The sequence below is a fragment of the Stegodyphus dumicola genome, chromosome 1 (assembly GCF_044657685.1).
Source record: "Stegodyphus dumicola isolate Sdum_Otavi_A_Nest chromosome 1, ASM4465768v1".
NCBI lineage: Eukaryota > Metazoa > Arthropoda > Arachnida > Araneae > Eresidae > Stegodyphus > Stegodyphus dumicola.
In genome coordinates this window covers 85,387,757-85,401,286 of record NC_140768.1, presented here as the reverse complement: position 1 = coordinate 85,401,286, position 13,530 = coordinate 85,387,757, and the positions used below count along the sequence as shown (strand labels likewise).

The 13,530-nt window shown below is 30.5% G+C and overlaps 2 protein-coding genes across 3 annotated transcripts in view; one reads left to right on the top strand and one right to left on the bottom strand.

Annotated features, from left to right (window-relative positions):
- LOC118181606 (dipeptidyl peptidase 1-like) overlaps positions 1–11,051 on the top strand; it is a 43,536-nt gene extending 32,485 nt beyond the window's left edge. Inside the window, exons 6-7 of the mRNA XM_035350761.2 lie at positions 2,567–2,735; positions 10,643–11,051. Coding sequence (XP_035206652.1) covers positions 2,567–2,735; positions 10,643–10,967 — 494 coding nt within the window. The 3' untranslated portion in view covers positions 10,968–11,051. The remainder of the gene's footprint in view (positions 1–2,566; positions 2,736–10,642) is intronic.
- A 955-nt stretch (positions 11,052–12,006) lies between these two features.
- LOC118181608 (6-phosphofructo-2-kinase/fructose-2,6-bisphosphatase-like) overlaps positions 12,007–13,530 on the bottom strand; it is a 144,295-nt gene continuing 142,771 nt past the window's right edge. The window contains exon 14 of one of the 2 annotated variants that reach the window (XM_085817315.1): positions 12,007–12,544. In XM_085817315.1, the coding sequence (XP_085673441.1) occupies positions 12,485–12,544 (60 nt within the window). In that variant the 3' untranslated portion in view covers positions 12,007–12,484. The remainder of the gene's footprint in view (positions 12,545–13,530) is intronic. The other variant, XM_085817306.1, reaches the window with a different exon arrangement.

Genomic DNA, 13,530 nt, shown 5'->3' with positions numbered 1-13,530 from the left:
ACCTTGCATAACGACCGCCAAGCTTCTTTCCCCCCCCTACAACAATCTTTTTGGAGATTGCACATAGAAGGGGTTCGGCGGGGGAGGGTTAGGAAACATCGAGGGTGATGGCGTGTCTTAACTCCATCCGTGGAACGGTGTTTATTAGTACACCAGGGTACCTGAGCGAGAAGGCTCTACCCCTTGTGAAACAGTTTAAGAATTGCGAATAGTATGATGAAATAACCTAAAATATATCTAAGGTAATTTTTTTATAATAAAGTTTTTAAAGTGAATAATTAATAATTTAGAATTTATATTTAAGCCAGAAGTTAGGGAATGCTAATTAAAATATTAAGCGAGGGCAAATGAATGCAGGCCAAAAGTCGTCGAGCTGGTGAGCGTGTGGATAAAGGCAAGGTTAGGCGAACACTGATAATTTGAATCCCATAAGTAAGATATAAATATCATGAACGTAAGACTAAAAAGGATGCATAGCAAATACATAAGAGAAGGTTAACATAAACCGTAAAGACATTATAATAAATATTACATAATATGTACATTCAGTTGGGCCATGGACCATATTTGCTAGGTCATTGTAGTCATAATTGCAAATCTTAATGTCCGGGTTGTGAATTGTTTTTGCTTTCATGAAAGCTTTTAGCACGTTTATAATAATGTGAGCATAGTTGCTCCAGTTCTTTATAAATTCTATTGCTGCGGATATACCACTACGCTTTAACTATTTCTCTAAGAACAGAATATTGGCAAGTCCGTAATTTTTTCCTATCATATTTTTTGGTATAAGCCCAAACTGGACTAGCATAACATAGTAATAACGGAGAATGGACTTATAAATGATTAACTTGTTGTCAATTGATAAAACACTGTTTTGAGCAATTAAAAGTTGAGGATCACCCCAAGATAAATGATCTGCTTGGCCCAGGGAATAGTGGTGCCACTGAAGATGAGATTTCCTTGAATTTGCTCTTTTTGGTGAACATAATGGGCAGTGTTTTATCCACGTTGATTTTAATTTTCCATTTTGTACGCCAAGCCTCTAATGTACGGATGTAGCTTGTAATCGTTTAATGATTGGACCTACGAATGCACTTAGTGCTAGGATCGCAGCGTCGTCTGCATACATAGCTAATGTTGTGCCGTGTGGGGATGGTCTGTCATAATATTGACAAAAGTGGAGGGAACTGCAGGTCAGAGTCGACCCTTGACTCGACTGTGTGACACAATTATATTAAGTATTTAACAGGGTGCAAAGGGCATATTTTGACACATGTTCTTCACCACTCTTCTTTGAAAAAAGCTTCTGGCAGTGACAGTGTCAGTGGTGCACCCAGTCGTGTTCGGCATCGTCATTCTGCGTCGGGGCTTAGCGATTTGTTTTTTCGACCGCTGCAGCACGATCAGTGAGCCCAGGAAAAGGTAGAAAATGTACAATTACACTTCCAGCTGGTAAGAAACGTTTTGCTTTGTTGATGTGAAAGGGAAGTGCGTGTGTTTGCTGTGTGGTGCATCTGTAGCATTGGCCAAGAAACATAATGTGGAACGTCACTTTCAGACGAATCATGGAACATTTGCAACGAACTACTCGGAGGGTTCGGAAATTAGGAAGAAGGCATATGAACTGCAAATTGAAGCTTTCAGTGGAGGAGTGAGTATTTGTTAGGCCAGTTTCAAAGTCCAAAAATGCAACAACGGCTTCGTTTAAAATTGCTCACTTGCTGGCGAAAAAGAAAAGACCATTTCAAGACGGTGAGTTGCTGAAGGAAGCATTTCTTGCAAGTGTCGAAAGCCTCTTTGACAGATTCTCTAACAAGCGTGAAATCATCAATGCGATTCAGGACCTTCAGTTATCAGACAGCACTGTTTTAAGGAGAATAGAAGCAATTGCTAATGACATGCAATATCAACTGAAGAGAGACTTGAAAACATGTGAATAGTTTTCTCTCCAATTTGATGAGTTTACGGATATTTCCGACATGTCGCAGTTAGCGGTTATGATAAGAATGGTATTTAACGACTTAATTTGTTAAAGACGAATTATTAAATATTCTGCCTTTGAAGACGAGAATGCGAGGAGAGGACATTTACAATGTTTTTAAGACTTTTGCAGCAGAAATCAGTGCATTCTTCTACTAACTCGAACACAACAACTGTTCAAAATGAAGTTTTCAATCAACACTGCGGTTGAATGAGAAAAATTTAAACAATTTCTTTTTATAGGATTATTATTATTAATATTTTCCAGTCATGGCCAGCGCCAGAGCGTTTACAACGGGTGCGACCGCAGCGGTAGGGGAATTTTTAGAATTTAGGAAAGAACCAGGCGGCAGAATTTTGAAGTCGCAGAGTTTGCACAGAGCAGGAAAAGGTCTAGTAGTGACCCCGTGCCGACTGATTTCTTCTGAAATTTATTAAAAAAGAAATACCCTTTTTTTCCCCTATATCGTTAACCAATTAGTAGGTCTGAAATACCCTTTTGTGAGTCTTCTGAGGTGTTTAAAATTACAATCTCTCCTAGAAAAGATAAAATTTCATATCATTATGTATTTTAATTATTTTACAGGATGTGAAGGTGGCTTTCCATATGTTATAGCTGGCAAATATGCGCAGGATTTTGGAGTATTACCAGAAAACTGCTATCCTTACGAAGGTCATGATGATGTTTGCGCAGTGGCGAAATGCAAGCGGTTTTACGTTGCAGAATATAAGTACGTAGGGGGATTCTTTGGGGGGTAAGTATGACATACATTCTGTATTTCTAGATTCCCTCTGTAGTCCTATTTATATATAATTATACTTCTTAAATACTTAAGAGAGAAAATCAACATTAAGTAAAAGTACAAAAATAGACGCAATCTATTACCTTTAAAATAATAATCTGTCAGTGATATAGTATATAGAAACACTTGAAAAAAGAGGTAGCTATCTTTAAAACTATTTTATGATTATTTAACTTATTAATTTTTTTTTGGATATCAAAACCTATAAGTTTTTCCCCGACACAGCATTTTTTTTTAATGGTATACATGCATGTGTAGCAAGTCAGGAATTTTTCATTGCTTATAAATTTGAATATCACAGTGGCGTAGCGAGCTTAACTGGCGCCTCCCACAAAAAAAAAAAAAAAAAAAAACACCACTTACGGTAATATAATGCATATAATATATTTGTAATAATAAAATTCTGAATCAGCCATAAAATACTCTAAAATGTATTCAGAATAGTCACAACCTAACTGCACTAGCATTGGATTCGGAAATGTATCTGAATCTCTGAATCGGCAGAAAAATCAAACATGAGATGATCTAGAATTAGTTAAAAAGGTATTATTTATTTTACATATTTATATAATTGTTTTTTTAAAAAAGTACAATTTTTGAACAATGTTTAATATATATTATAGAAAAAACAAAAAGTTTAATATATATTATAGATAAGTAGATATATTTACTAATAATAATTTAACATTATAATACATTAATATAATTAATTACTGTGTAAACATTTTTCTTGCCTTAGAAGAAGCAAATTTATGAATTACCTTATCAAAGCCTATCATTTCAAATTTTTCTCTTTCCACATTTAAAAATGCTAGATGACTTAGGGGATCTTGTCCCATCGTTCACTGTAAATATGACCAAATTTATTTAAATTTGCTGAACGAACGTTCATAGCTAGCATTTTATAACGAAATAGTAAGGAGTAGTTGAAGTGCTACTCTTAGGCTTGGAAAAACATTTTCTCCATAGATCTGTAATGGAGTTTTAGATTGTTTCTTTCTACTGCGGAGTAACATCTTGCAGTCATATTCACTGTTCAAAACAATTAGGGGATGTTGCGAATTCGGTATGAAATAACCATTTTCCCAAAATGTCATTTTCAGACTATGGCATCGGTTTTTGGAAACTGGATATGTTTCAAAAATTCGGGGCAAGGTCATGTTATCGTTTTAAAATAAAAAGCGGGATCTATATATGCATTTCGTTTTAAAAAAAATAAATATCTCTCTATTTTAGAGAAATAAAGTGGTCAGAAAGAACGTTTGTATGCGGAAATATTTGGTTGATGTACTGCAAACATTTTATTACACATTTTATCACACAAATCAAGGAAATAAGTAATTAATTATATTACAATAATTATCAATTCTAAATATGTTTTCCAGAAATCAATCAAAATAAAAACTGAGATTTTCCGGAAAATTTTGGAGACCATTTGGCGCCACACTGCAAGCGGCGCCCGGGGCATCATACACCTCCTTGCCCCCCTCACTACGCCACTGGAATATCAATCTGTTCTTATAATATAATATTAACATTTTAAGTTTAATTTCTTACGTAAGAATGATGATTTAGTAGAAACATTTAGGAATTTCATGAACTGGTATCACTAAATGATGTTACATATGTTAAAATTATTTCTATTGATCTGAAACTTCATGTTAAAATTATTTCTATTGATCTGAAATTTTATATTCATTTATATAAAATTTTCAAACACTAGAAAACTAAAAAAAAATTACTTTATTAGTAGCACTAAACACGACATCCAGAAATTGGAAATAGATTAGAAATCACAATATGCACCATACACTCAATTTCATCGGCTGAATTTCAGTCAACTAACAGTTAATGATTCAAAAAGGAAATTTTGCAGGACTCGGCATGGTTCGTATCATCTTTTGATCTTAAACAGTTGAATTGGTAATAGCTCATTTTATTTAAGACTATACTAATACTGGAAAACTTTAATTCGACAGGAAATAATCTTGTACAGACTAATATTACCAAAAATGCTAAGCCTGATCTTTCAAATCTGATACACTTAATCTGTCAGTGATATATACAGTGTCTCAAAAAAGTGATGGGACACTTGTGCTTTACAAAAGGAAACTGCAATAAAATAAATTTAAAAAACATGTAAAATTTTTTGTGGGTGTGTTTCATACTTAAATTTAGTAACAATTATTACATAACATACATTTTCTCAAAATATTAAAATATTAATTTAATAAAAATACAATTGTTTAGAACGGAGCAGAAAATGGCTCACTTAAGTGATGGGGCACTATGTACTATGCAACAAAAATCGTCTGAAGTAAGCAATAAAATATCTTTTGGAGTATTTATTTTTACTCAAAATCAATTGCCAATAATTTATAAAATCGTCTGCAGTATTTCTCTCCAGTTTGTTTTGGAATTTTTGTGTTTTTTAGCTCTGTGCAGCAATGAATGCTAAATGAAAAGAAACTTTGCCTGGAATTCGAAAATTAGTTATTAATTTGCATATTGAACGTGGAAAATCTATTAGAGAAACTACTGAAACAGTTAACTTCAGTCATTCAACAGTTTTCAATATCATTAAACGATATAAAAAGAATCATATGATTCAGGATAAAAGAAGACCTGGCCGACCATCAAAGCTATCCAATGGAATAAAGCGAATTATCGTTCGAAATATTTAAAAAAAATCCAAGAATGAGTGCCCCTAAAGTTGCTGCTGATTTACAAGCATTATATGGAGTAATTGTTAATTCTGTGACTATTATAAGAGTAATTCAATCTACTGGATATCACGGTAGAGCAGCCAGGAAAAAATTCTTCGTAAGTGAAAAGAATAGAAAACTCAGACTGGCTTTCGCAAAATCCAACATAAATAAGAATTCTGATTACTGGAATGAAGTTATATTTGCTGATGAGAGTAAATCTAATATATTTGGTTCTGACGGTAGAATCTTGGTGTGGAGAAAACCCAGGGAAAAATTTCGCAAACAGAACTTGGTGCCAACAGTAAAACATGGTGGAGGAGGAGTTATGGTATGGGGGTGTATGTCGTCCTCTGGAGTTAGTAATCTTGTTTTTATTGACAGTATAATGGATCAATACAAGTATATTGACATTTTAAATCAAAATTTGAAATCTTCAGCATGAAAATTGAACCTTCATAACGATTTTAAATTCTACCAGGACAATGACCCCAAGCACAGTGCTTTGAACGTTAGACTCTGGCTGCTGTATAACTGTCCTGAAATAATAAAAACACCCCCACAATCTCCACAATTAAATCCCATAAAGAATATTTGGGAAGAATTGGAATCAAGAGTTCGCAAACACACCATTTCTTCAAAACAACAATTAAAATCGGTGCTTCAAGAAGATTGAGGTAAAATCACTCCAGAAATCACAAAAAAAATTAGTCGAATCCATCCCAAGAAGATTAAATCATGTTTTAAAAGTAAAAGGAAATCCAACAAAATATTAAAACCTTTTAAAAAGTAAAATTTTTTGATAAATATTTGATGGAAAAGTAAGTGTCCCATCACTTAAGTGAGCCATTTTCTGCTCCGTTCTAAACAATTGTATTTTTATTAAATTAATATTTTAATATTTTGAGAAAATGTATGTTATGTAATAATTGTTACTAAATTTAAGTATGAAACACACCCACAAAAAATTTTACATGTTTTTTGAAATTTATTTTATTGCAGTTTCCTTTTGTAAAGCACAAGTGTCCCATCACTTTTTTGAGACACTGTAGGTAATATTAATCTGTCTGATATATATAGGTAATATTAATCTGTCAGAGATATATAGGTAAGTATTTTAATTATCATACAGTTAGCTCATGTCATAACGATTCTCTTGGAACCAATAAAAATAATAACTAACTATCGTATCAGAATGGAAAATAGGCTTATGGAGGTTTGATTTGTTTGATTGTGGAAAAGCATAAAAGAACTATCTGTCTACGAGAAAGAATGACTTCGTGGAGGACTTTGAGGGGAATTAGCCCATATTCATGCTACACATGGATTCAACTACCAGTGGTCAGCATCTTTAGCGCTCGACCGTTTGTGAACTGGAGAGAGAATGTTATAAGTTGCTATATCAGTGATACTACTAAAGCAGATTCAGAGCAATTCTATCCCCCCTCCCCGACGTCATATAAAATTAATTTATGACATCAGCTGTCAAATCTTCGGTAAGAAGTACACCCATCCTCTTTATGCAAGAATTGTTAGGCACACAGGAAGTAAAATTAAAAAAAATTATGCAGCTCAACTATGATATATACCTGTAAATGGTAATCTCTTTGCACATAATTCTTATAGACAGACATTAAGTACTAAATGGTAATTAGTTTGTCAATAACAGAAAATCTCTTCAAGAATCTGCAATAGATGTTAAATATTTTAACAGTACTTAGCTATTAAATACTGTAACTGTAAAGACATTAAGTACTGGACAGCAGGTTTGTTATATATAATATTGTTAACTATAAAATTCTGAAGTTACATATAATTCTTCTGGTCGGTCATTTTTAGTAATTTCGACATAAATATTTCCATAGGTAACAATGCAAACAGACAAGAATAATAATGGACATAAACATAGGACTCCCACTAAAAATACCCCCCCCCCCAAAAAAAAAAGAAGATTACAACATAAATACACCCAAAGAAAAAAAACCTAGTTTTTACATTACATAGTAAAGCAACAGAAATAAGATAACACTTAGCACACATAAATATCTTTTGTATAATTTTAATCGCAATTTGTATCCCACTCAGTTCCTTCCATATATATATTTTTTGAAGTTCTTTGTTTCATAGGTTCTTCCTGTTAAGAAAAATTCCTTGTATGTTTTTTTGCCAATTTTACTTTATGTTTCCATGTCATCAAATTTGATTAGATCTGTTCATCACCTATTTTGCCATTGATCGGTCTTTAACGGTTGCTGGTTTAAGTGAGTTTCAGGCTTTTGTTTTTGTATGTTTCACTTGGGAAGAGATTCTTTCTATGTTAGCCAAAATTAGGACTGATCATAACATTAAATTTCCAAGTTAGAATTATTAAAGGCTATTTTTACATTACATAAATGATATCAAAACTTAAGAGTGATTTTGTTAAGAGAAATCTAAATCTTGATTTAAATGAAATTATCTCCATTTTTTATTTAGAAGATCTAATTTGTTGTCAGAAGCAAGATGAGGTAATTGCTAATAAGAAAACTGAATATACAGATTTGACATGATCATAACTACTGGGTCAAGAACATCTGAAATCGGAGATAATTCCATCATCATTTAGAAGAAAGCTCTTTTTGATTTGCATACAAAGTTCAACAAGATATTTTTAAAAAATAAATCAACATACTTTCACTGTCATCAAATGATGTCAAATTTAATAAGGCCATATAAAGGCTTCCCAAAAGGATTTTATTCAGAGGTTTAAAATTGCTTGGATTAACTTACACCAGCTTGAAGAAGTCATAATTTCATCTTTCATTTAAAAGTTAAGAATATTTTTATACTAAATTGAAAATCATTGAACAAAGTAAGGGCAATGTGAAATCCCCAGATTGAAATTCAGTACTCAGGCAGTTTATTTTTTCCATACCCTAAAAACAGCAACACTTTCTTATTTCTTTTAGTAATCATAGTATTTTAAAAATTTTCCTTCCACCATTGATTTTGTTCATTTTTGAGCGAGGCTAAAAGTAAAGAAACAATGTGTCCTACTGCTGAACAATAATTTTTATTACATAGCCTATGTGTTTGTGCTGATTTGGGGATTTAATGCTTAAAATTATCTTGACATTCTCATTGGGGAAATAAGATTATATCTTTTATAAATAATAATTAGTAGTAGATAATAATAAGAGATATTTTATAAATATTTCTAGATATGATGGTAACATAATGCGAAAGACTGGCAAACACAATCCATGATAATACTGATGGCACATACTTTTTTAGGAATGAGTGTGGAAGCCACTCTTTGTACCCATCATAGTAGCACAATTATCACTTTCAAAGCCAACCAAATTATTTATTAGAATATAAGCTGTTCTGAAGTACCATTTCTGACACAGTGTAAAATAACACATCTACAACATCAAGTGAACATTTGAATATCAAATTATCTAACAATAAAAGCTAGAATTTGTGATACAGATATGTGTTCTCTTATCTAGTATGACTAAAAGCTTTACTGTTTCTGCATATGTTAAAAATGCATTTTGTTTTTCATGATAAGCTATGCTACCTTGTATAAGACAAAACACTTCATTCCCTTTCATCTGAATTTGTTCTGCTATATTGCTATCATGAAATGTTTTTTCACATGCAAATTAAGTACTTTTAAGGACCATGAAAGAGAAAAATTAAGGGCTCATCAAGCAAAGAGGAATACAATAAATTAAAGGAATTATCTACACCCAAACTTCACATTCTTAATTATAAAATAAATCTAAGTAGTATATATATTATTAAAGATAATCTAATATTTAACTTAATTACAAAACAAATTCAAGAATAAAATTAACTTTACAATTTTTTCGAGTAATAAGCATTAAATTTCCACATATTTCAGCTAATTTACATCGATTTCCTTCTTTTTAGCATCTTTTCTAAGTTTATTTGTTCCAATAAACAAATCAATGCTCCCACTAGTCCCTGCATCATCTCCTAATTTGTTAATATTTCAACAATGTACTGTTGAAGAATAATTCTCTTTTTATAAAACCAATTTCTTTTTTAATAAATATTTCTTAGTTTTAGAATTTTTAGATTTAATAGATATTTTTATTTTAATAAACTGCTTGTACTTAAGAATGTAAAACTTCTAACCATATTTCTTTAATAATACCAGTAATGAAATTAGTATGAAATGATATAAGATCAAGACCAACGACATAGCCAGTATAGCAGAATTTTTAGAATTTAGCGGAGTGCCGAGAAACAAAATTTAGAGCAAAATTTTTAGAATATAGGGCAGGCACTGAGGTATGTATAGTGCACCGAGACATATAGGACGTATCTTTTAATTCACTGCCGGTTTTCAATTTCTTTGATTGCTTTGATGCTTGTGTTTAGTGAAAAGGTAAGAAAATAAACGTGGAAAGATAAACATATTAAAGATTTCTGGGATCAAAAGGAGAAAATTCAAATAAATTACTTTACACACTTAAAACATATTTAGAAAGTACTAAAATTTGTTATGCAATTTCAGTAGTCTTCTATATTAAAAATTACAAATATGAGGTAGAATAAATTTCATCATCATTTCTGATCTTGAAAGCCATCTATAAACCATTCATATTTAAAAAAAATCAGAATAGTTATTTTATTATTGCAATGCCTTTTATTGAAATTAAAGAAATGACAAGCTTAAATAAAAGTTATATTAATGCATAATAGCTGCATTAATAAACAATAACTGAAAATTAAAACAGACTATGAACAAAACCAAAAGTTAACTAAAATTTCTTTTAATCATGGGTACAGTGTTATAAAAATGATTTTAAAATAAATTCTCCACAGTATATATAAGCCAGATTTGTAACATTCAATTAATAATGCTAGGAAATTTTATCAACTATTCAATACACATAATTTTTTTTTTTTTTTTTTTTTTTTAGTACAACATTTTTGAGAAGGATCTCAAAAGCTACTTCATTTAAAAAAAAAAAAAAAATTTGTACATCTTTTTTCCTATTATTTTACCTGATCTAATAGTTACACTGTTTGTATCCAGATTTTGCAATTTTTTTTAATCACCCATCACTCAGAATGATTTAATTTTTATTAAAATCAGTATCTGAAAAATAGATTAATATAATGACTTTTATATCGTAGGTGCAATGAGGAACTCATGAAGTTAGATCTCCTTCAGAATGGACCATTAACTGTGGCATTTGAAATGTATCCTGACTTCATGTACTATAGCAGTGGCATTTATCACCACACAGGAGTTGGAGCCAGATATAATCCTTTCCATTTAGTAAATCATGGAGTGTTGATAACTGGATATGGTACAGATAATGCAACTGGAGAAAAGTTCTGGATAGTGAAAAACAGTTGGGGAACAGGATGGGGAGAGGAAGGCTATTTCAGGATTAGAAGGGGTACAAATGAATGTAATATTGAAAGTATGGCAGTATCAGCAATACCTATTCCTTAATTGAAAAGCGATTTCAGTCAAAATAGAATGGATTATCAATAACACAAATGTCATAAATACACCTGAATATAATTTCAATAAGCACGCAGTAGTGTAAAATTACCGATTCCTATTCACAATTAATAATAAATACATATCAAATTTATATGCACATAAAAATACATACATTTAAAACTTTTTATCAACTGCCAGAGTTAAGTTCTCATAAAAATCTATGCTAAAATATGACCTCCCATAGATTTCCTTCGAATTTTTAAATATTAGTCTGTCATACTTACGCAAGTTATTTTGGATGCTAAATAATCAAATTTAACAAGATATGAAAATAGGAACATCAACAGGAAAATGAATTTTAAATAAAAAATGCATCTCCTGAATCAAAATACACATGTACGAGATGCATAATTATTCTTATGAATATCCATTAAGCTACAGATTAATTTAAATTTTAATACTCAAATATTTGAACATGTAGACAGTCTACACCACATTTGCAAGGCAGAAGTTTCACTGTGTTCAGTTAAATCATGTTTTAGAAATACACATATGTTCAGTTCATACAACCATCTTAGGATAATATAATTTAGGCTTTGATGTATTCATGAAAAGGTTGTTTTCAAAATTATCATTTTTGTAAAAAACAAAATATTTTCATTTTTCAATCATTATTTTTAACTACACAGCTTTCATAAGTAGGTTTGGATTCCTAAGTAGGCTTGAGGACTATCTAACTTTTATAATTAATAATGACTATTTTAAATAACAGTGTCAGTAAAGCAAATATATATTTCAATCTCCAATAATTTAAAATGACAAATTTATAACTTTTTAAACTTAATATGGTGCTGCATTAAACTATGAAATGTTGTTCATTTGTCTATTTTATAGACAGTGTACAGCTACAGAATTACTCAATTCCTCCTTTTGTTAAAAATTATAATTCAGAACAATATTAAAAATTTATCAGTATGTTATATGAAATGCACTGTAGTAACAGTGAAATAAGATTAATCTAAAACAGTGTTTTAATGCCCATTAACAAAAATTTTAATACAGATAATTAATAGTACATAATACAATCCAATCTTCAGAAACTAGACATAAAAGGTATACAAAAACTGCAATTGTAATTGAACACAGTCCATACTTTAGAAAACAATATTCACATTAAAAAACTTGTGGAAAATACTTAAGTAGCAAAAAAGCCACATATTTTTAAAATGAGGAAGTTTCATATTCCTATACATATTACACAAGGAATAAAAGGTTAAAAATAGTTCACATTAAAATATTACACAAAGAGCAACAATATTTTTCTTAAATATTAAATTCTTGATAAAATTGTGATTCTAATAAATTATTTCATTATATACACATAATTTAAAATCTAACTTCACCAACATTTAAATATATGGCAGCGTTGTATAATTTGCACTAGCATTATCACTTAATATTTAGGAATGATAAAATGCAACTTTAAAGATGAAGTAAATTCGCATCTAATCCAAGTTCCATATTCATAAATGCTCAGGCACTGTCAGCAAAGCTTCTTCAGCTGATCGCTCAATATCACAGTTCTGAAAAGAAAGGAAAAATAATTACCCAGGAGATACCAGAAAAAGCATTACACAAAGGACATAAGGTATGGTAAAAAACTGCAAACAGAAAAATACGTCAAAAACATCCTTTAAATACAATTTTTTAAATTTTACCTCAGGGGGGGGGGGAGTGTTCAGTATTTTCTACCGTAAGAAGAATTAAATAAGACATCTTTTTATTTCATAATCAGGAATTTTATGCTGTATTAAACTACTTTTAACTGATTTCATGATGAATGAATGTTAGCATTTTATAATCAAGTTAACATATAAAATCTTGAATTTTATCTAATAAGTACTTCGCAAATCTTTAAACCTAGAATTTAGTAAATTTGCAAATTTTTTAAAAAAGGGAAAATTTAATCAGTTTGTCTTATTAAAAACATAATAGTTCACTAAATTTTGAAGCAGTGTAACACAGTCTTTTTAAAACAGTAAGTTATTTTTTTAAAGTGCTATATTCCAGTTACTTTAATTATAACAAGCACACAATAACAAATTAAAGTAAATCAAAGAAAGGTAGAAAACAGAAGCAATTTCATGATCAATTTACACACTTTGGTGGAGTGAACAAGATCAGAATTAATAACACCCCATCACATATTTTGATAAATAAGGAATGTTTTAAATAAATCCATGTACACCAATAAAAAGATTTCTACATAATTTTAGCAGAGCATATGAAAAATTTGCTGCAGCTCTTCTGTACTTCAGTTTTACTTGATACAAGACATTATAAATCCGTTTTATGCAAAGGAACTAGAAGCAGGATACATTCTTCCAATGAAAAAAGACTATTAAGATTATACTTTGAAAAGACAACAACCTTTTCATTCGAAGTAAGTGCCAATCTAAGGATGGATTTTCATACTTTTAAATTTTACATGCAGCTTTATTTACATGTAGCTTGAATATGTTTAGGTACTGACAGTTTAACTATACTCCAGATTAATTTTGTAAATACC